Source organism: Oryzias latipes, chromosome 1 (genome assembly GCF_002234675.1).
Source record: "Oryzias latipes chromosome 1, ASM223467v1".
NCBI classification, from domain to species: Eukaryota; Metazoa; Chordata; class Actinopteri; order Beloniformes; family Adrianichthyidae; genus Oryzias; species Oryzias latipes.
The window spans coordinates 24,422,515-24,443,887 of record NC_019859.2 but is presented as its reverse complement, the minus strand read 5'-3'; the positions used below and the strand labels follow the sequence as shown (position 1 = coordinate 24,443,887).

Genomic DNA, 21,373 nt, shown 5'->3' with positions numbered 1-21,373 from the left:
GAAGCAAGTTTGTGATTGGACATCTTTGTGTTTGCATCACACGTACATAAAAAAGCAAATACAGTAGAGACACAACAGGAAGAGAAACTGACAAAATCTGACAAAAATCGATTGTTTTTTTCTCAACTGATTTGATGCATTTTTACCAAAATAATAACATGTAATGTAAATTTCAAATAAAATTCATATGTGTAATTTTCAACTGATAGTACTGTGCCACCCATTACTAGATCCTATCTGTTTCCTTTACATCTCTAATAAATATGTGTACATCAATATTAGCATTTGTGCATTAGCAACCTGCAAATGATGTTAGTGTTATGCTAGTTTTAGGATTTGGGTCAAGCTGTATTTTCTTAAAGATTGTTTTCAATTACTGAAGTTCCAAAACTGCTACATTAGTGACAGTTCGAACAAAAAAAAGGCGAACGTTTTAAGCGCTAGGATGCTAATGGCATTTGGTGGATGCTAATACAACGTAGGCCACCTTCATTTTGTATGTTTTTTTCTGAAGACTTGAGGAACAGCTTTTGTTTTGATAAATCATGACAATAATGACAATTCTGAAATCAAAGAAGAATAGTTACTTTCTGCTGTAGGTAATATTTTGAGCTAGCGCAGTATTTTTCAACTTTTTTGAGTCAAAGGTATACTTTTTCTTTAACAACTATCCTGCAGCACACCAGCAACCAAAAAAAAAACAATAATAAAAGAGAAACTCTTAAGTCTTTGTTGATGTACAGTCCGCCCACAATCTCTCATGCATTTTAAGGCAAAACATTTTTTCCTAAAGCTTGAAAACATTTTTTTAAATTACATTCTTTTTAAAGGAATTTAATGTTTGTTTGTTTTTTACAATTTTTTTGTTTGTGCCAGAGAAACTGTAATTTTTGAAGAAACGTATAATCCCAGCAGGGTTGATACATGTTACACCAATAAGACCAACATTTTACCGTATTCATGATATATACAGTAAGTTTAATTGTAACTCCACACAAAAATGTGAACACAAAGTTTTATTAGTTTTTACTTGTCATAATCACAGAATGTAACTTTAGCAGAAATTTTTGTATTAATTAATTTTGTGGTGTAAAAACTGTGACATGCTGCATCACTTTGTTGTCGTGTACATCTACTACATTACTAAAACTTGTTTGAGGAATGGTAAATGGCGTATACTTGTATAGCCCTTTCTACCGTGCTCATAGGCCCAAAGCGCTTTACAGTGACAAACCCATTCACCTAATCACTAGCGCCAACCTTCCACAAGAGGCAAGGTGGGGTTCAGTGTCTACCCATCTATGAGGGGGGTTCTGTCAGAAGTCAGAGCTCTGTCTCCCCCTCTTGTTATTGGCGGGAACCATCTCCAGAGTTCTAAACACGCTACATCTCCCAGCAACCCTGGCGCACAGTTCCTGGATGCCACATACCTGACTCTCATGTGCAATCCCTCACAGTACACTTAAGCACTGTACTGAGCCTCACTCAGTGCAAAGTATTGTTTGTGCCACTCCGCCTGCATTACCGAGGGTTATATCCAGATCTGATCTTCTGCTTTCCTGACCATGTTTCGTCTTTGACTCAGTTTGCCTGCCGCCCGAATCTCGCCTGGATCCTGACTTCTCTAATTTCCTCTCTGATGCTACCATGCCTATCATTGACGAACATGGGACCCTGCTCTAGCTTTGTGGACGTCTAGCTGTGCTAACAAAACCTGCTTGACCGGAACCAGCCTTCTGCCCGTTCTTGTGACACAAATACTGGAATCTCTGTCTTGAATTCCTTTGTTCTCCAACACAAACCTTGAATGAGAACTAAACTGTTTATCAAGAAGCTTTGTTATGCTTCATGACAGTCAACAGCAGCGCAGTAAGAGATGCTGTCATATTAATGCAATGCATCATGGGAGATGGAGTGAAAAGCAGTGGTGCTAATGCCGAACAGACTCACGTCTCTGAGCTTCGTTGTTTCATTCACTTTTTAGACAGTCTGACACTGGATCCAGTGGGAAGCTTCTATGGGTGCAATGATGATCCATGGGTCATACAGATCACTAACGCGGGTATTGCACAGACGTGTGACGCGGCTAGCACCCCCCGTCTTTCTTCCCTTCACATGCTTCATTAAACAGTTATCTGTTTTACATCGAATGGGATTAGCGCATAAAATTCACGTCCTCCTCTTTTGTTCTGTCAGAGTCTCTGCTGGACATTTTTCCAAAAGTGTGCGTTGGGTTTTTCTCGCCCTCCTTATGAAAGACAAGGAAGATGCTGAGAATTCCACCTACCAAATAGGCTTTCATTTTTATTTGTCAAAAACTTGATTGAATTCTAGAACTTCATGACATTTGTAAAAATGTGGTTTGTTACCAGCAATCAACCATATTTTTTTGTTTATAAGATGGAGATCCTTTTTGTTTCTTTGTTTGCACGATTGAACTAATCAGTCAAATTTATGTCATAATTTACCAAATAAATACATGAATACATAATAGGAATTGAACAGCATAGACCTGGCTTTCCATCATTATTATTGTTTACAGATACATTCAAAAGAGAAAAGAACAAATAGGCACAAATACGTTCTTCAAGGTGTTACACAAAGCTAACAGAGACGTCCTGGGTGAAAAGCTCTGAAGGAAGTCAGATAAAGTGCTATTATTAATAGACTGACCATGTTTGCCGTCTTGATAAACCCCTCTTCTCAAAATAGAGATTTGGGGATGAGACACCAGAGATACGTGGGACAAGGGTGTATGTGTCTGAAGGCAGCTATAAAAGTGTTATTGTGACCTTCCCCTCAGCTTGCTCATCTTACTTTTAGTCTCCAGAGCGCGTGTTTTCTCCAGTCTCCCTCCATCACCTTTCCTGTCTTCTTCATTTTTCTCTCATCTCCATCATCCACCCCTTCCTTCAGGTAAGACTAGACACATGACTCATGAAAGGATCTGCTAACAAGCTATTTGTCCTGGAAACTGAGCTCTAAAACAGCAAACAGAACAATAGTGGTTGATTATCTGTGACAAACAGATGTGGTGTAACTGATTAATTTTACAAATGAATAAAAAAAATAATGAAAAATCATTTTGGTATAGAAATGAGTACAGGAGCCAGGTTCTCAAATGGATTTGTTCTTCTAGGTAGTCTGAAATGTAATGAAACACAGATCTGGAAATCCAGTCCAAGAATGAATCGCATGATGGTTTCATTTATTTCCAGCTATTGAAAATATAGTAAATAGATGCTAAGTTGAGGTAATTTTGGAGTCGAAGTGGTTTGACACATATTTGCATCAATAGGCTGCACGGGGTTAAAGAAAATTCAAGCAAAGCATCAAGATGAATGAGCCTTTAACAATAATGGCCTAATGTGTTTTTAACAATAAACCAGAATAGTTTTTTTTTTCTGGTTCACAATGGAATCACAATTCATCTTGGTTTCTAGTATCTGCATTTTTTCCATACCTGCAAAGTCCTGTCTGCATGTCTGTCTGTTAGGAGACAGCCTGAAGTGTGTTGTTTTCGTGGCTCATGTGTCACAAGCGACAGGTGCTTTGTCTCTGAGCCCCTGCAGGACAGATCAGACCAGGAACAAAGGCATTTTTGCAGATTCTGTTAGTTAATTTTCGTGTTTCTTTGATTTTTTTTAAGTAGAGTTTATTTCATTCTGTGATACAGCAAAAAGCTGTTCTTACTTACGGTCTTTGATGAGAACTGAGACAATATCTAATAACAGAAAGGTGTGTAGAACAGAATCTTATCCTGAGGAAATTAAGTTCTGATTTCTACAGAATTGCTTTTCAGTCCCTTGTGAGATTCTGCCTTTTGATGAAAAGACACTTTGTTGTCTTAAAAATCAAATATACTTCTCCATCACACTGCTCACACTCATTGCTTTGATTGTGGGAACGTCCTTGAGGAACATTCAAGGCTACAGTGAAGAATAAGGAGCTGGCTGAAGAATGATGTGCACTTTGGGCTTTGCACGACAGGACAGAGCACATCTATCATCTGAAATTCACAGACTCAAAGCTTTTGTAACAAAGACATAGGCATTTCTTTTTCAAGCATCAGCTTATATCAGAATAAATAAAAAAGTAGTTTGTGAATTTTATGCCGACTGTATTTTATTGTAAAACTGTATTGTTTTTTTTTTGTGGGTTAAAAACAGCATAATGAAAACTGAGACCACTGGGAATGCTTTAATAATTGATCAAGAGGATTGGAGAGGGACTTTAAAACCCTTGTGCTATCTTAGATGACCCCACCCTTACTTTGACGTGTTCTCCCTACCATGACAAAGGTGGATAAAGGTGGAAAGATTTCATGTAATCCATGGACACCAGTGAAGATCATAAATCATTGAAGAAAAAAGGTTCAGCGCACTGTCTAGTGGGTCTAGACGACCCAACTCCCAACGTTAAAGTGCCTGGGAAAGCACAAGGGTTACGTGTATGTAAGTTTGGATACAGTAAAAACAAAGGGTTGAATTATTTTTGATACCACCAAAACTTTTTTTCTCAGTCGCTCTTGCCCCCGTCATACAAACAAGGAAAATAACTGCTGTGTCAAGAACTGGTTGTGTAGGACCCAATATGCAGGCGACGAGGCTTGGTGGCAGAAAGTAAACATTTAATAAAAATCTAAACGAGGAAAAACCCATGGAGAAACAAAAAGTCGATCACCTGACAATAAAGAACGGAAAACCAGAGTCTGAAGACAGTTAACAGAAATGAGAACAGCTGTGGATGATCATCAACATGGACCTGAACTGGATGACCGGGGACAACTCAAAACATCATTAACCTTTGTGCTATCCTAGGCACTTTAACTTTGGGAGTTGGGGAGTTGGGTCATCTAGACCCACTAGACAGTGCGCTGAACCTTTTTTCTTCATTGATTTGTGATCTTCACTGGTGTCCATGGATTACATGAAATCTTTCCACCTTTCTCCACCTTGGTCATGGTAGGGAGAACACGTCAAAGTAAGGGTGGGGTCATCTAAGATAGCACAAGGATTAAAAAGCATAACTAAATTGCACAATCCTCACGGTGCCCCTTCCCAAATCAGACAACAACAACACTTGGGAGGAGGCGACCTGGAGAAGCAACAGAGCAAGAACAGTTCAGGTTCCTGTAGCCCAGCAGCAGTAAGCGGTTACATGGAGAACCCCCTCCTCAGGAGGAGGCACAAAGAGGCAGGGACATGAAGGGGAGCAGCCCCAATGACCCTCCTTGAGAACAGAGACATGAAGATGCTCCCCTCTTAGGAATAGACACGTGAAGAGGAGCAGCCCTGGCTACCCTTCACTGGAACAGGAGACAATCGTCCTCCAGAACAGAAGCATGGAAGTGGTATGACACCATTAACAAAAAATAGCTGCAGGAAACCTGATCTGACGTGAGATGTCCTGATGTAGACTGCAGTGGCAAAAAACCCACCATTGCAGCAAAAATTCGACTGCTGTGTTCAGGGTTTTCAGGTCATACGGTGAGGAACTAGACAAAGACCCACTATGCAGGAGACCAGCCTTGGTGGCAGAAACTTGAAATTTAATAAATAAACATAAAACACCCATGGAGAAGGTCACAAGAGAGAGCAAATGACCAGATACTTATGTAGTCTGAGGACAATTCATAGAAAGGAAAACAGCTGTGGATAATTATGAATGTTAACCAGAAATGACTGAGAGAGAACAGCTGACCAAAAACATCACTAAAAACAGACTAAACTGGACAATCTTCACAGTCTCTTGCAAACGGAAATTGGAAATTTCTGTGCCTGTCCCCAGCCCGGATGAAATTTGGAGTTGTGTGGAAATAGGAATCCGGCATAAAAAAACTCTCTGTTGAACCACATGTGTGAATCAGTGAAAGCTTATTTCCTGTGGCGATGCCTGAATGTGCTGAAAGGTGAACAACAACATCCTTCACATCTTCCCTTCTTCTGCAAGAAAGAACACACAGATTATATAACTCTAATCTAACCTGCATATATATATATTTTTTTTGTCTATGAGTGAGACAACATCCTATATAAAAAATGATGTGACAAAAAAGAGAAATGTTGAAAGATATATTTCGGGAAAGCAAAATAAGACCAAACACAACTGTGCGTTCACTCCAGTAAGCTTCTGGTACCAGAAGTCTCATCGGTAATCAATGTGGACCTGAAAATCAGCTTTATCTGTGTTCCTTTTCAGTTGATTAAAAGGCCTAGAAACGTTTGAAAGTAAATCACTGAGTCTAATGCTTTCACATCCTTATCCTGGTGTGTGTGACACATTAGTGTGTCACAAACACAACACACATGATGCCACCCTCATTACACCAAAAGAATTCACCAAATATGCAATTGCCTGCTTTTTTCTATTTATTTGTTTGGCATAAGCTCCAAACTTAACTTATTAAGCTCTTTAGTGACATCTAGTGATATCTGAAGGCTACTGCATGGTACAGCAGTCATCACGGGATGAACCCCCACCCAAGGCCAACGCCACCACACATGATAACATATCTTAATCATCTCAACTGAGTTTGCACATTTTCTAGAAACCTGTCCATTTTCTGGTACAGGAAGTTTTCACTTATTGTATTTTTTTTCTCTTGGCCTCTTTCTGATGATGCTCCTTCAATGTCTACTGTGTCTTTTCCTCCTGCAGGCAGAATGGTAATGACAGATCTGCTAAAGCCTGAGGAGATCAAGAAAGCTCTTGATGCCTTTGCAGGTCTGCAAAAACAATACAGTGAAGATGGTGACCTTAGCATAAAACAGATCACAGAATATTTTTTTTGAAAGTTTTGCTTTGCCTCATGCAGCAGAGACATTCGACCCCAAAAAGTTCTTTGAAATGATTGGGATGAGGGCCATGACTGCAGAAAATGTCAAGAAGGTCTTCCAGGTTTTGGATGTGGACGCGAGTGGATACATAGAGGAGGATGAGCTCAAGTAAGAAATTCCAATACACCAGGTTTGTCATTTTTCTGAGGTAGTCTTACTGGGGAAACTTTTTTTTTCAGGTTTGTCCTAAAGGGCTTTTCTAAGGATGGCAGAGATCTGACTGATGCAGAGACAAAAGCATTCCTCCAAGCTGCAGACAAAGATGGAGATGGAAAGATCGGCATTGACGGTACCTCTCTGTTACTCAGCCTGCTAGTGTTTTGTTTTTAATTCCAGTATAGATCAATGACTGTATATGAGAACTGGACCGAGTGATTGTGACATCATCCAAAGAAAATTAATTGCTTCCAGCTCCAATGAAATTAAGTCAATTCAGTCCCCATTTTTTTGTTATACGGATGTCGCCGTGTTGGAGCCTGAAATCATCAGTAAGCAGTGATTGGTCTGAGTTGGTCTGATCAGTCTCGCCAATCATGAGTGAGCTTTATTGAAGGCCACACCCCAACCACTTGAAACTGGGCTCGGGGGGAATCTGTCATAGGTTTTGAACGTTTAACATGATACCACATACTTTTATTGATTGGTTTGTTTATAACTTGAATAACTTGCACTAAAGAAAATGATGATGAAAAAAAAAAAACTAGGATCAGCAAGAAATATGAAAAAAAAGAGGATTATCAAGAACGTATAAAAAAAGGTATCGGAGCAAGAACAGTTATTCTGATAAATGGAATGACTGAGTAATAGCTTTTTATTTCTCAATATAGAAGTCTATGGGATTTTGACTTCTTGGAGCCAGCAGGTACTTCCTGTTTGGAATGCGAGGAGGGAGGGATCACTCAGTCCAGTTCTCTTATACAGTCAATAGTGAAGATCAGAAGTTTATGTTGTTTGACTATTTCTTTTTTGGATCCTCTAGAGTTCGAGGCTTTGGTGCACGAGTAAAGGGACCGTTCAACCCCTTCTTCCTCATCCTTTCCATCCCTTCATTCATATTTTGGAAACTGCCACCTTCTAACTCCTGTTACCTCCTTCTGGACCCCACATACGGAGGCTGAAAGGGAGCCATGAGGAGAAACATTCAGGCATAAGAGCCATCAGTTTCCTTAATAACGTTCCTTTTCCCACATACCACTCAATGATTTATCAGGGTAGTCAGTGGTTCAAAAACAGATGGTGCTTGTGCTGTTGATGGTGTAGATGTTAAAAGACTCCTTGTGCACAGTTTCTGCGTGTTGACATATCAGCTCGCCTTTTCTTTTTTCCTTTTTGTCCATCTTCTATTCCTTCCTTCATTTTACACCTGCAACTCTGCTGATCGACTGATCAGACCATGTAGTAAATCTATAACAGAAACTGTGAAGATGGAAATTGCACATCATCGAAAAATCACAATAAAAACACACAAAAAAACAAGTTTAGTCTTGACTTTTCTTTTTGCACTGGAATAAAATAAACAATAAATATGTGAAATAAACACGTTTATTTCCTTTGATTGAATACAATTAAACTAGAGTTTCAATCCTTGACTGTATCTGAGAACTGGACAGAGTGATCCCTCCCCCCCTTGTGCTCCACACAGGAAGTACCTGCTGGCTCCAAGAAGCCAAAATCCCATAGACTTCTACAGAGAAATAAACAGCTATTGCTCAGTTATTCCATTTGTCAGAATAAACATTCTTTTTATACATTCTTGATAATCCAATTTTTTTTCTTTTTTCTTTCTGAAGCACAAGTTATTCAAGTTATAAACTGACCATGCCTTAATAAAAACATTTGGTCTTGTGTTAAACATTTAAAAGATTTGATTGACAGATTCTGGGTGTGGACTTTCAATAACTCATTCCTGATTGGCGACAGTGGTTGCCATAGAAACATTGATTCAGATTGACTCAGGCCAATCACTGCTTACTATGGAGGCCACAGTTCTTGATTGAAAAACAGATCCATATGTTACATCAATAAACCAAATCGTGGGGAAAGGGATTAGTTGCATCTCTACTACATACCAGTATGTTTGCATTGAAAGTGTGCTAAATGTACGAAGGTTTTAGTATTTATTGTTTTACATCCGGCTTAGTATGAGCCATCATTTGGCTCCAAAATGACGACATCCATATCATGAAAAAATGGTGACTGAACTGACTTCATTTAGGCCGCATTTACACTGCATGGCTGACCCAATTCCGGTGAACATGTAAGCAGAAAAAAAGCGCATAGATTACGATTTTCTCAGATCGGATTCAGGCCTCATTCATATGTGGAATAAATCGGATACGAATCGGATACGTGCATTTGCGTGTGCCATGTAAGCAGACAAATCGGATATTCCCCAGTAAATGCGAGTCGTACGTCAGTGACGTCAACTCAGGACACCACCAACTCAGGTCACATGACTTATAGTTGCTTTTATGTGCTGATTCTGCTGTTCAAGGACAGCTGGAGCCCCATCAGTGTGTTACCTTTCAGCCTCAGGCTTCAGACCGTAGTCGGAAACCGCTGTTATTTCTGGTCCGGTCCCGGTCGGGACGCAAATGGTAACTAATCAAGTGGGACACCGTTGCTCTGGAACCGGCTAGAAGCCGTTGGTTTCTTTGCTTGGATCAAACTGTTAGTACAGCACAACGTCTGCAAACACTTCCTTATTCAAAACTCAGCAAAAGCACATAAGCCGGCCGATCAGCCCTTCTTTTTCCTCTCCCGCGCATCCCCTCTCGTGCGCCTGCTTCATCCTGGAGCGCCCAAGGCAACGCCTCCTTCCGTCGCTGCGTTGCCGCCATGACAACCGCAGTCACACAAAAGAAACACAAGAAAAAGTGTGTGTGTGTGGGGGGGGGGGGGGGGGGGGGGGGGACAAGCTAAGCTGCTAACAAGCAGCTACAGCAGATTTCGCCATGCTAAACGTTTGCCGTTTAGACCAACACGCATCTTCTAAATGTGCTTTTATTACTGTTATGATTATTATTAAGGCCCTGCTCGCTCATAATTTTTTAAATTCATGCAGTAGGTGCAAAGTAAAGGAGGTGTAAAGTATTTTGTATGGACGTAACACTCACTCAGTCCAGTTCTCATATACAGTCAACGGTTTCAATACAAATCTCATATAGAACACCATGAGAACAATACAAACAACGGAACAGTGAGCCAAAAAAACAACAAAATAGACACTCATGACTCCTGTTTTCCAGTGTTACCAAAGCAACCATCTACGGTACTTTATATTTTTACCACAAACACAACACAACTTTATACCTGTAAAAAGAAGAGCTAAAACAGCTAAAATTTGTTTTGTAGTATTTAGAAGAAAGAAAATATCACTTATTTTTTGTGTTTGGTGTTAAACATCACACTGTACAAAACTTCTTTAAAATTCCTGTGGACAAATCCAAAAATGTGTCTTTGTTTACGTCAGAGAGGTCTACAAAAAAGCATATCTCGTCTCCACATCCTGATCCCCCCCAGCACTGATGGATCAGTGAATATGAGGAGCAGATCTGTCATTGGTTGATGTGGGACGAAGCTTTACTGTGGCAAACGGGTTGGTGCCCCTGAAAGGAAAGGATGATGGAAAATGTTATAGAACACCTCTCACGCTTAGCTGCTTGCCGCCTGCACACAGAAAACACACACATGATCCAGGGTTAGGAAACTAACACCACACCGGCCCAGCCTGCCGGTTTTCACTGTGGGAGCTTTTACAGCTCAACTTTCCGCGTGTTGAACTGTGTTTGCTGCAAAGACGGATTGACTTCATAGAATGAGGTGAAGGGAAGTGGAGTATTATTTAAGATGATCATCTAACTGGTGCAGCAAACAATAACCTCAATGGATGACTGCAAAGAAAGTTTCCCACTTATAATAATGTATCATTCTAATAAATCTTTTATTAGGTGGCTATTGGGAAATTGGTCTGTTAGTGAATAAAACTGTGGGTTACCTTGGAAAAAGAGGGTTTTCAGCTGCTCCCATAGGTGACAATTTCTGGAAGAAAAAAAAAGAAAAACAGAAGTGTATTAAAACATGTAAGACAAAAGGAACACTGATAAAAAAAAGAAGAAATACTACCTGAGCATCCAATGTAGCGTCGCTCCTCCTATCAGGCAGAGGAGAGACTGATCGGAAATCTGCTGAGCCCCTTCGGAGGTTCTGACTAAATGGAGGGGGTGGAGGAGGGGGTGGAGGTGGAGGCTTGGTCTCCATCTGCGCTTCCAGCTTCTTGTCAGGAAGGGGAGAGATGGTTCGGACGTCCACAGAGGCTCTGCGGCTGGCTGGTGCCGGGACTGGGACATCTCCATAACTCTTGGCCTCTGAGTGCTCAGAGTCCAGCAGACTGTTCATGCTGTAGCTCCTGACAGAACCGCTGTGACAAGAGAGGGACTGTGAGAGTCTTGAGCTGCGTATACACCAGCGTATAACGCGTGTAGAAGAATGTGCCTGAAAGGGCATTTAGCCCATGGAATTCACACTGGACAAGAAGGGAGGGGCTTCTGCATTTTATTCTTTCTCTACTGTTTACAAGTGCATCTCCACCACCTACAGTTGGAAGGGGCTTGGTGTGAAATGTCAAAGCTGTACAAATCTTGAATCTTGCTCCAGGCTTTTTCCTTCACAACAGCTCTATTCTGATCATTGAAAGACTTGGTGTCATAGAATTCCGGCCGGGCACAAACAACAATTGTTCATTTCTCCTCCATGGTCAAATTTCAAAGAATTGAAACTTCCGTGAATTTAAAGGGGTGTCCATCTACGTCACTACCAAATCTGAGTCCCAGTTTGGTCAAAGTTTAACTAGTTTAACTTTCAACGTGCGTTCAATGCCATTCTGTACATGGAGCCCAACAACAAACTAAAAAATGTGCGTAGTGACGCATGTACTGGAGAATTTTGAACGCAGAAGCCGGACACGTGCATTCACGCGCGTTTACATAGACTTTTCTTTGAAAGTAGCTGATTGAACGCGTGTTGCTGAGGGGGGTGTGAACGTACCTTCAGTAAAATTTTGGAGACACTGCTTTCACAGTTTTTAACAACTTTCTAAACTTTCATTTCAGAAAGATGGAAGTAATTTGTCATTTAGTTGGTTCTGTTGGTGAGCTGTAAAAACTGATTTCAAAATGCAAATACACAAAGATCTGTGCAGACATCTGCACATCACTAACAATACTAACCTGGTAACTAGACTGTTGGTGAAATCCTCAATTGGAGCCACATATGCAGCAGGGAACCAACCCTGCCTGGAAGTCAATGCACCAGAACCAATCAGACAAAAGCAAAAACAAAACAGACATTTGTGAGAAATTGTAAAACTCATAGATACACCCACCGCAGGGTACTTTCAGTGCGCCCGTACAGCCAGCCGTTACGTGGCTCCTGTACCAACACAATGATGCTTTCTCCCCTGTTGAAAGGTAAGAGCTTTGGATTGGAAGAGGATGGGTGAGACACCACAGCCCTCATGGTTCTACCCGCTGAAAGGCCCAGAGATTCTCCAACCGAGCTGGACCGAGAGCGGCTGGGGAGAGGAGATGGTGCTGCAAAGGGAAAGAGAGGGGAGAAAAAAACTTCACAACAGGAGATTTCTTAGAATTCAGTTCAGTTTTCTTTTCAGTTTTATTGTAAAGCACCAGATTAAAACCAAGGCTGTCTCCAAGCGTGCAAAAAAAAAAAAGAAGAGACAGAGCTTTATTAAATATAATTTTCTTTTCAGAAACAGTAAAGATATATAACTGAAAATTTTCAGTAAATACAAGGGCAGCTTGTGGCTCTTCTTTGGTTTAAATGTTCCCAGACATTTGCCATAACATAGAATCTGTTGGAAGAAGTACTTCCACCTCTCACCTCTAGATGGCACTCTTCCCAGCGCCTGCTGCTCCCTCCTAGCCCAGGACATGTCCTCCTCTCTGGCAACTGTCTGGAGCAGAGATGTCACTGAACCTCTGAGCTTTGCAGACACACAAAAACATTATAAATGATTAAATCAATAGCTTATTTAGAAATGAACAGAAACTTTCTCTAAAACGTTTAACTTGTGTTCACAGAAACACTGAAGTATTTTTTATAATGCGTTTGGAAAAAAACAAGCAAAGAAAAGAACCCTGTTGCTAAAAAGCTACAAATCAATTTCTTCGATTTAATTTCTTTAAAGTTCCTAATTAAAAACAGTGATAAACAGCGTGACACGCTAAACCTGACCGTCTGATTTATAACTACTACAACCGGTAGCAGTGATGTTACATCTGTGAGACATAGGTGCCAGGAGTTGATAAAGTGTTTTAAACGGGCTTATATCATGCAAAATGAACCCTTTCGAACTTTTAATTGTATTATTTTGTACAAAAAACAACCCTAAGGGTTTTTTGATCCTATCATGCATTACTGAGCATTCCTCTAAAATCCTGCACCAGCCCCATCCAAACCACAAAAAGTGGGTTCTCACATTGTGACGTAGATAAGTGGGGAACAGCCCCTTCCAGAGTCTGCGCTGGCTAACACACAGGTTCTCCCTTTAGGCCAAATTATTTTCTGCAGAGCAGCATGAGCTCATCAAAATTTTGCCTCTGAGTTGCGGGCTGTTTTTGCAGAACCCCACCCATTGCTGAGAGCCCTCTGTTCACATACTCTGCTGCTAGCTTACAGCCCCAACCTAACGTTAGCAGTGAAACAAAAATGGTGGGCAGTTTTGGAGCTATCCAGCCATATATTTTTGAGATAGATGACAAACGTGGATCTAGTTGAGCAAGCAGCTTGTGGCCTGCCTGGTGTTTTTTCTACGTCACAACCACAAGCATCCAGTGACATTTTTTCTTCTGCTCCTGATTCACAATGATCTGAATAAAGAAATACTCAGAAATGTAATTTTGAGCTCAATTTTCTTCTCATATGTCCTCCATCATGAGAAAAATGCCACAAGAAAAAAACAAAAACACAATTTTCTTCAGAGTGGATCTTTAACTGAACATATATACAGCATATATAACACGTTTGGATTTTTGCATAGCTATTAATATTGTGAGGCACAGAAAAAAAACACCAAAAATTAAATGAGTAGTTTTTACTCTTAATTTAGAGCTGGCTTTGTAGACTTGTGATTTTTTTCAGTGTATTTTAGGAGCTTTATTGCACACATGAAAGAAAATCGACATAAAGACATGTGTAATGTGCTTTCTCTATCAAAAGTAATTTTTTTTTATAAAACTTAAACAAAACATTTTTTAATGAATTAATACTTTTTTTTTTTCAAAGGAATTCTAGTAAGAATTTGCAATACCCTGAAAATTAAACCCCAATTGTCCTAGTTTATTAACTAAGAATAGTTTCATAATCAAAAGTAAACTCCATTAGTTTCAGAAATAAATATAAACAGCTTTATCGCGGCTTTCATTCATTCATTCATTCATTTTCTTTACCGTTTATTCCCTTTCGGGGTCACGGGGTTGCCGGAGCCTATCCCGGCCACTTGGGCGTAGGCAAGGGATGCTCTGGACTGGTCGCCAGTCTGTCGCAGGGTAGAATATCCTCAATCACACATCCATTCACTCTCACACTCACACCGATGGACAATTTAGAGTTGCCAATCAACCTATGAAGCATGTTTTTGGACGGTGGGAGGAAGCCGGAGATCCCGGAGAAAGCCCACGCATGCACGGGGAGAACATGCAAACTCCACACAGAAAGGTCCCCCATTGATGTTGTGTTTTTCATGTCCCCCAGCCGGGACTTGAACCGGGGGCCTTCTTGCTGTGAGGCAAGAGCGCTAACCACTGCGCCACCGTGCAGCCTTTATCGCGGCTTATTTAAGAAACTAATTTAGTAAACTGGATTTTGAACCATGAAGTAAAATAAATAAAAACTAAAGTGCCCCTACCTGGGCTTCTTGATCCAAATGGGTGGATGTCTGAGAGGTAGTGTCCTTGCTCTCATTTACTTTCTCCTTCCATCCATCAGCTTTTTGCTGGAGGGACACACCAGTCTAAAAAAACAAACGAGGAAGGAGCTTCTCATTAAACTTCAACCTAATCATGCAGCTGCAGGATTAACACGGAAGTCAATTCAATATTGCAAATGAGTCTTAAATTGCAGCAGATGTTGTTGTAATTCACATGACGCATCATTGCTGGAATGAAAATGTAAATGTCTTGGTTACATGGAGAACACTGCTGACACCCTGCTGAAGCAAGAAGCTCAGGAACAGCGTCCTCTACTGACGGGGCTACAACTGACTAATAAGGAGAAGCCTGAATCTAAGGGACATTTTTACATTTAGTATTGAAAGAAAGCTTATTATATTTGAACATTCCTAAATTGGTATTTAAGAATGGGTTAATATACAAAGGTCTGCACCATAACCGCTTGTGACCAGATAACTAGGATGATTGATAAATGTTCCACCCAGAGTTCATCAAAACTTTCATTTCGTTTTGCCTGTGTTTCCTCAGACTGCAAAGTTACCTTATTAATGAGGAACAGAAGTGACTGAGTGAGTCCACAGTGCTTCTCTGCCAAGAAGCGATACCTCCTCTGCTCCTCCTTCAGGATCTCCTGCTGGCTTTGCCGTAGGTACAACATGTATTCACTGTTCTCCTGAAAATAAGTGAAGACACAAACGTTGTGGCACATATTTAGCAATAAATAAGTTGCATGTGTTTATTTGTAAACCTTGATTGTGAATTTGCATTTTGTATTTACCAAAGAATCCCTGAACGTTCCACGTCTGAGTTGTTTCTCCAAAGTCTCGGCCTGGTTCCTCACCTCCATCTCATACACTTTGCGACTTCCCTGCAGCACAAGGACCAGCTTATTTGAACAATGAAACATCTTCCTGCTTCTGCCAGCTGGAATATTGGCATAATAAGTTTCAGCTGTGCTTTCATCGCTTTCTAGCTACTAATCTCAGCAGGATGAGATGCTTCAGTCTGTATTCCTGACGTATGGGAAAACTCTCCCATGTAGAATGCTTATACGATAGCAACTGCTTTTTCTTTTGTGGTTCAACATGTTTATTATTTAGGAATGTGATCAAATCTGTGACGCCTGCAAGGAATAACCTTGCAACGTTTTGGGTTAAAAAAATAAGTGAAAATACTTTCCACTTTCTGGAAGAAAAATGGTTTTCTTTTTTCTTTTTCACAACTAATACTAATTCCAGGCAGCAGTTTAATTTTCCAGATCCTTAGGTTTTAGCTTGAGGTTCTTTATAGTTTCATCAACAAAAGTCAATGTGAAGCCAGATTTGCCTTAAAAAAAAGGGTTGTATTTTAATTGGCCAAGAATCTGCCATGCGTTTGATCAGTGTGTGCAACAAACAGTGCAGGCATAGCTATTAAAAATAAAAAAACATATTCAAAAAGATACTTCAAGCTAGTTTTCCTCACAGTCTATGCATTGAAGTGCATGAAAGAAATGCATGTCATTTGTTTACATCAAAAGGAAAATGCATCCAAATCAGAAAGTACGACTAACAACTTTCGGAGCTTTCTTTAATTTATTCAAAAGCTGCAATTATATTTTGACACTAAATGTTGTTGTGGATATCCAGGTTTCAAAGACACACGGGTAAAATAAACTCACATCAATGTATTCTTCATCCAGCTTGACATTCTTCTCCATTGCTTGCAACACCTCAACCTGAAACCACTGGAACTGCAGATGGAAAAAAACATTTGGTGTAATTTAGTTTATCAGGGTAATTATTTTGTCTCACTTAATCTATTTACAAATGTGATGTTTCCTCAGGTTAGCTTTTCTTTTTGCTACAGGCCATGTGTTGGTGTTTTTGATTGTTTCTGTCAATAAATGCCAACAAAATTAAGCAAAGTTAAACTATGGAAAATGCAAGGACAAACAGATTTCTAAAGAGAAACACAGACTTCTCATTTGTGATCCTACCAAATGTAAACCAACTTAACTTGCTGTTTTAAAGACCCACTCTGAGGAAAATTATGATATTGATGTTTTCAACATGCTCTTGTGGCATTTTTCAGGGGGGGGACAAATATAAAGAAATTTAAGTTCAAAACTGTATTTCTGAGTGCTTCTTTATTCAACTCATTGTGAATCAGGAGCAGACGATTGAAAAAGAGCTTATATGTGATGTAGAAAAAACTTTTCGATGACTAAATCCATTTACAGCATGTCTTTGTTTTCCTCACTTGAACTGACATCTGGCTCAAAACTATACGACTGGACAGCTCCAATATTGCTTGCCATCTCTGTTGCTCCTGGGCTGCAAGCTAGCGTGCCGGTGTGTAAAAGGTGGGGCGGGATTACCCCACGCCAACGGTCCCATCCACAATTGAGAGGCGAATTTCTTATGAACTTCTGCCGCTCTATGTTCTAGAAAACGCACATTTTGATTTAGACTGGAAATGGCATAATCCTAATTAAGAGACCACTGGGAACGCTTTTATAATAGATCAAAAGATGATCAGAGTGGCAATCCAAAAGCTTTCTTTCTTATCAAAATGCCCTTTTTTAACGAAAAAAAGAAGAGTACAGGGTAAAATCAAATTGCTTTCTGACATCAATGAAAATAATAAACTTTTGAGCATTCATTTTTTTTAATAATGTTGTCTAACAGTTAAAGCCAGCAATCTGGAAAATATTTGTTATGCTGCAGGTTTCCCCACATTTCCCGAGGAAAAGCACTGACCACTCCCTCCATTTCTGCAGTGAGTCGTCTCTGTGTTTCCGAGATCTGGATCAGGACGTCTCCTGTTCAAAGGAGAAACAGACCATCAAAAATTAGACTAACTCAACAGCACAAAATGAACTCTAATACTTCCTAAAAGATGGGTTTTAATTATCAAGGAAGAAAATCTGTCATGTCTTTGCTGTATAAACATGAGAAGTGCGGTTGAAGAGTGGGTGCTGTCATTCTGTGTGAATTTAAATAAACTCCTAATAGGTGGAATTCTTCTGGTAGAAGTCGGAGAAATTGGATATTACCCTCTAACTCAATGCTTCATGACTCCAGCCTTCAAAGTCTATGATCTGGCAAACTAGACATTGAAGAAGATGGAGCACAAGTGAAGCCTTTTAATGTTGGGGCCTCTGAGTGTGTCCGTTTTTGTTAAGGTAATGAACTAAGTGCAGCTGAAGGGCCAACTTCATCAATGATTCAAGTGAAGCCACTCAATAGGGTTTGTAGTCAGGCTGTGGATCCCTGATCTTCTTATGTAGCCAAACCTATCAGACGCAAGTGCAGAACAAACACTGGCACCTTCAACAAAGACCTGTTGGTTCAATATTTGTTGTTGTCTAACCCCGTCATTCACCCATCGGGTAATTGGGGAAGTTAAGCAAGCGGAAATACACACTCTTGTAACACACAAAAACCATGACATGATGGGAAAGAACAGAAATGGACTCTGTTTTTTCTTTTTTTTAAATAATTTGTATTGCTTCTTATGAGAAAAAAAGAGTACTTTGTTAAAAAAAGGGGCTCGTCTGGAACAGACTCAGATGGAGACCCTCTTACCGAGCGAGCGTGATGACAGTGTGTGGAGCGCCTGGTCACCCATCTTTGCCACAGCACTGAAGTAGGCCTCACTGCACACAGCTAAGGCTGCAGCATAAACACATGCAAAAAGTCTATTTCAGACAAACCATTTCATATCTAGAAACAATAGTGTGAAAGTATTGTCCCCCATTTTCAGAGCTTTTAAAGGAGGTCACTTGCTGCTGCTTCTTTAGGAAAACGAGCCTCAAAGTGGCGACAAGTGATACGTGCTTCTGATCTCGGAATAGCCCCATGCTGGTGAGTATTGTGTTTCCAAACTAACTATTCCAGGCTTTTGATGCAGAAAGCCGCATTAATAATGAAAACCACCAAAGTAAATTACTAGTTACACATGATAAAGGTTGAAGAAGCAAAGAGGAAGCAGGTTAACCAGAAAAACGTTTGTTGAATAAAGCAAAAGTTTAAATTCGTCTTTTTATACATTCATAATCATTATTATTTCAACTTTTTTCTTACATTGACATGCAGCTTCTGGAAATGTAAAAAAGTAGTTGAATTGATTAATTAAATATTCAAAAATCAATAAAAGCATTCTCTTTTATTGATAAACCAGATAAAATGAAAGTTCTTATTAAACTCCCCAAAGAATCTTTGAAAAATCACTTTCTATAACTTAAATGCAGATTAATAAACAATATTTAAATTTATAAAATGTAAGTTATGCTTTTTTGCATTATTAACCCAAATCAATGATGTACTTCAGTGAAACAGAAAACTCTCCTTACAAAACCAGTAGTTAACTTTAAGCTACCTTAATTCCCACTCTCTTTCAGGCAACAAATCAAACTCTAGCTGACTTTATTTGATCATTATATTTGATTAAGCTAATGTGACGTGTGTGCACTGTATGTTTTACACTATCAAAGACGAAATTATCATCTTCTTTCATATTTTTGCTAAGTTTTTCTAATGAGTGTATTACTTGATATCAGAAATGGGTTTCATATGCTTTTGTTTTGTAATATTTTTATGGTACTACTCCGTTATTCTTAATGCTTGAAACAAACCAAACCAGTGAAGTCAAACCAAGATTTCAACAGTTCAACGAAAACCTACAGAAAAGAAACACAATGAGATTTTGTGGCCCAAGCAGCAAATAAATGACTCCCTTACCTTGAAAAGCTCGAACATAGCTGTTTCCAAGAGCAACAAGTTTCTCGAGACCTGGGTTGAAGTGCTCCATGAGATTCTACAATAGTGCACACTCAGAGTAAAACACTAACAACAAAACAAAGCTGTGTTCTATATAAGGAACAATGTGAACAAAATAAAAGATCAAAACTTACTGAGTAAACATTCAACGTTGATTTGTGCAGCTGGTCACTGGTGATTCCTGACATAGTGATTAGTTTGACGATGAAACAATATGAATAAAAACAATCCAGAAAGTCATAAAATATGTCCTCCCATTCAAAGTTGAAAAACGTCTCCAAAGCCTTTGCAGCTCAGAGCCTCTCTTTCTGCTGCTGGTCCAAAAAGTGAGAAGACCTGTCTGATTTGCTGACTGCTTCACCCCCTTGTCCCGGTGTTTTCATGGAAAGAACCCGCAAGCATGTGCAGAGTAAAGAAAAGGGAATAGGTGGCACCGAAACGACAACGTTAATTATTGAACGGAGACCTAGAAAGAAAAAAAAAAGGTGCACGAGCAGCTTTCAAAGCATCTGTGACGTTCAGATTCACTCCAGTAGGTGGACCTCACTTAATGTGAAGCCAGCCTCTCTGTTTGCACCTGAAATGCTCGGTTGGGAGGAAAAAAACACCTTTTGTCAGAGTTAAAGAATAGATTTTATTTATTTATTTTAATTGCAATTATGGTAAAGTAAAAGAACAATTGGAACCTGAATAAACTTCTAAATAACTAACTACCAAAGAACATAGCTAAGATATTTTTATGGATGTTTTAAGGTGAAATGCTGTTATTGCTATAGCAAACTCAACAAAGGATAAAGCTGATGAACAGCTTTAATGGACTGTACTGAGGAGTTAAACAGAGTGGCGGTCTCTTTTGTCTTTTTATTCATTTGTTTGGTGTAAATATTGTAATATCTGCGACTCCATACAGAAGCTGTCCCTGTAAAGTGTTTTCTCTTCACTACATTTGACCTCAAAAGGAAAGTTATGTATAAACACAAATCTTAGGAGCCAGCAAAAAAGGAGCTATTTTTCAAGACTGTCCAGGTCATCATAGAAGACACTTTCTCTGCCGGTTTCTTTCTGCTGCTTCTGGCAGAGACTTACAGTGTCCAGCACAGTTTTCAAACGGCGACTGAGGGCAGCGAGATGAGGCTCAGTCAACAGAGGAGCCACCTTGTGAAGAGGATCGGTGGACAGCGAGGCCCTCATGACGTCGCTGATGTGATACTGAGGCAAAGACAGGAGACGGAGACGAAGCCAAGTAGAGCGACGGATTCTAGAGAAAAAAATCACATAGAAGCAGCTTACATGACGCTTTTAACTTTTTCTTCAGCTTTGAATCGATTCTGGCTAATTTGTCCTCAATCACCTTTTTATATGACAACTGAAGATCATTATAAAATGAAGAAAGATGTTGAAAATGTGAATACGAACCTGCAACACTGTTGCAGTGGGACTAAGATTGAAGGCTCATCTTTGGAGTGACGCCCAAATCTGCAGTGATAAAACGATACAGAGTTCCTTACAAATGCTGTTACTTTAGGGCAACAGTAGTAAAAAATCCACCAAGACGGCTCCAACACTCACGCCCTCCCATTGTCCAGATGCAGCAGGGAAGTGCTGTTGCCAAATTTCTCAAAGGTTTCATAATGATGCCGGTCCATGTTACCTACAGGAAGACAAAAAGAGCTTTTTAAAAGAAATGCATCATGGGTACAATAATAAGGAAATACTTAGAGATGTCTGGGTTGAAGTTTTCAATGTCATTTGTACGTGTTTCATGTTTTTTTAGGTGCTGAAATGTAGCTAAATTGGTCATTTT

The 21,373-nt window shown here is 39.7% G+C and overlaps 3 protein-coding genes across 4 annotated transcripts in view; 1 reads left to right on the top strand and 2 right to left on the bottom strand.

Annotated features, from left to right (window-relative positions):
• Nucleotides 1–8,315, top strand: part of LOC101161860 (parvalbumin-7) — a 52,646-nt gene extending 44,331 nt beyond the window's left edge. The window contains exons 1-5 of one of the 2 annotated variants that reach the window (XM_023958894.1): nucleotides 2,785–2,916; nucleotides 6,661–6,726; nucleotides 6,818–6,947; nucleotides 7,019–7,128; nucleotides 7,819–8,282. In XM_023958894.1, the coding sequence (XP_023814662.1) occupies nucleotides 6,666–6,726; nucleotides 6,818–6,947; nucleotides 7,019–7,128; nucleotides 7,819–7,844 (327 nt within the window). In that variant the 5' untranslated portion in view covers nucleotides 2,785–2,916; nucleotides 6,661–6,665 and the 3' untranslated portion in view covers nucleotides 7,845–8,282. Of the gene's footprint in view, nucleotides 1–2,784; nucleotides 2,917–6,660; nucleotides 6,727–6,817; nucleotides 6,948–7,018; nucleotides 7,129–7,818 lie in introns of those variants that run through there. The other variant, XM_023958890.1, reaches the window with a different exon arrangement.
• Nucleotides 8,316–9,756: 1,441 nt separating this feature from the next.
• baiap2l2 (BAI1 associated protein 2 like 2) lies at nucleotides 9,757–20,101 on the bottom strand. Its single transcript, XM_011478271.3, has 14 exons — nucleotides 19,704–20,101; nucleotides 19,531–19,606; nucleotides 18,376–18,462; nucleotides 17,548–17,609; nucleotides 16,467–16,538; nucleotides 15,585–15,674; nucleotides 15,348–15,479; nucleotides 14,764–14,868; nucleotides 12,738–12,840; nucleotides 12,223–12,430; nucleotides 12,068–12,133; nucleotides 10,965–11,259; nucleotides 10,837–10,880; nucleotides 9,757–10,447 (listed from the first exon to the last, which is right to left on the bottom strand). Exons 1-14 carry the CDS (start codon nucleotides 19,755–19,757, stop codon nucleotides 10,372–10,374), a joined length of 1,470 nt encoding a protein of 489 aa, XP_011476573.1. The 5' UTR covers nucleotides 19,758–20,101; the 3' UTR covers nucleotides 9,757–10,371.
• A 309-nt stretch (nucleotides 20,102–20,410) lies between these two features.
• Nucleotides 20,411–21,373, bottom strand: part of LOC110015368 (extracellular serine/threonine protein kinase FAM20C) — a 37,951-nt gene continuing 36,988 nt past the window's right edge. The window contains exons 9-11 of the mRNA XM_020704808.1: nucleotides 21,139–21,220; nucleotides 20,986–21,045; nucleotides 20,411–20,827 (exon numbers count right to left, since the gene is read on the bottom strand). Of these exons, the coding sequence (XP_020560467.1) occupies nucleotides 20,575–20,827; nucleotides 20,986–21,045; nucleotides 21,139–21,220 (395 nt within the window). The 3' untranslated portion in view covers nucleotides 20,411–20,574. The remainder of the gene's footprint in view (nucleotides 20,828–20,985; nucleotides 21,046–21,138; nucleotides 21,221–21,373) is intronic.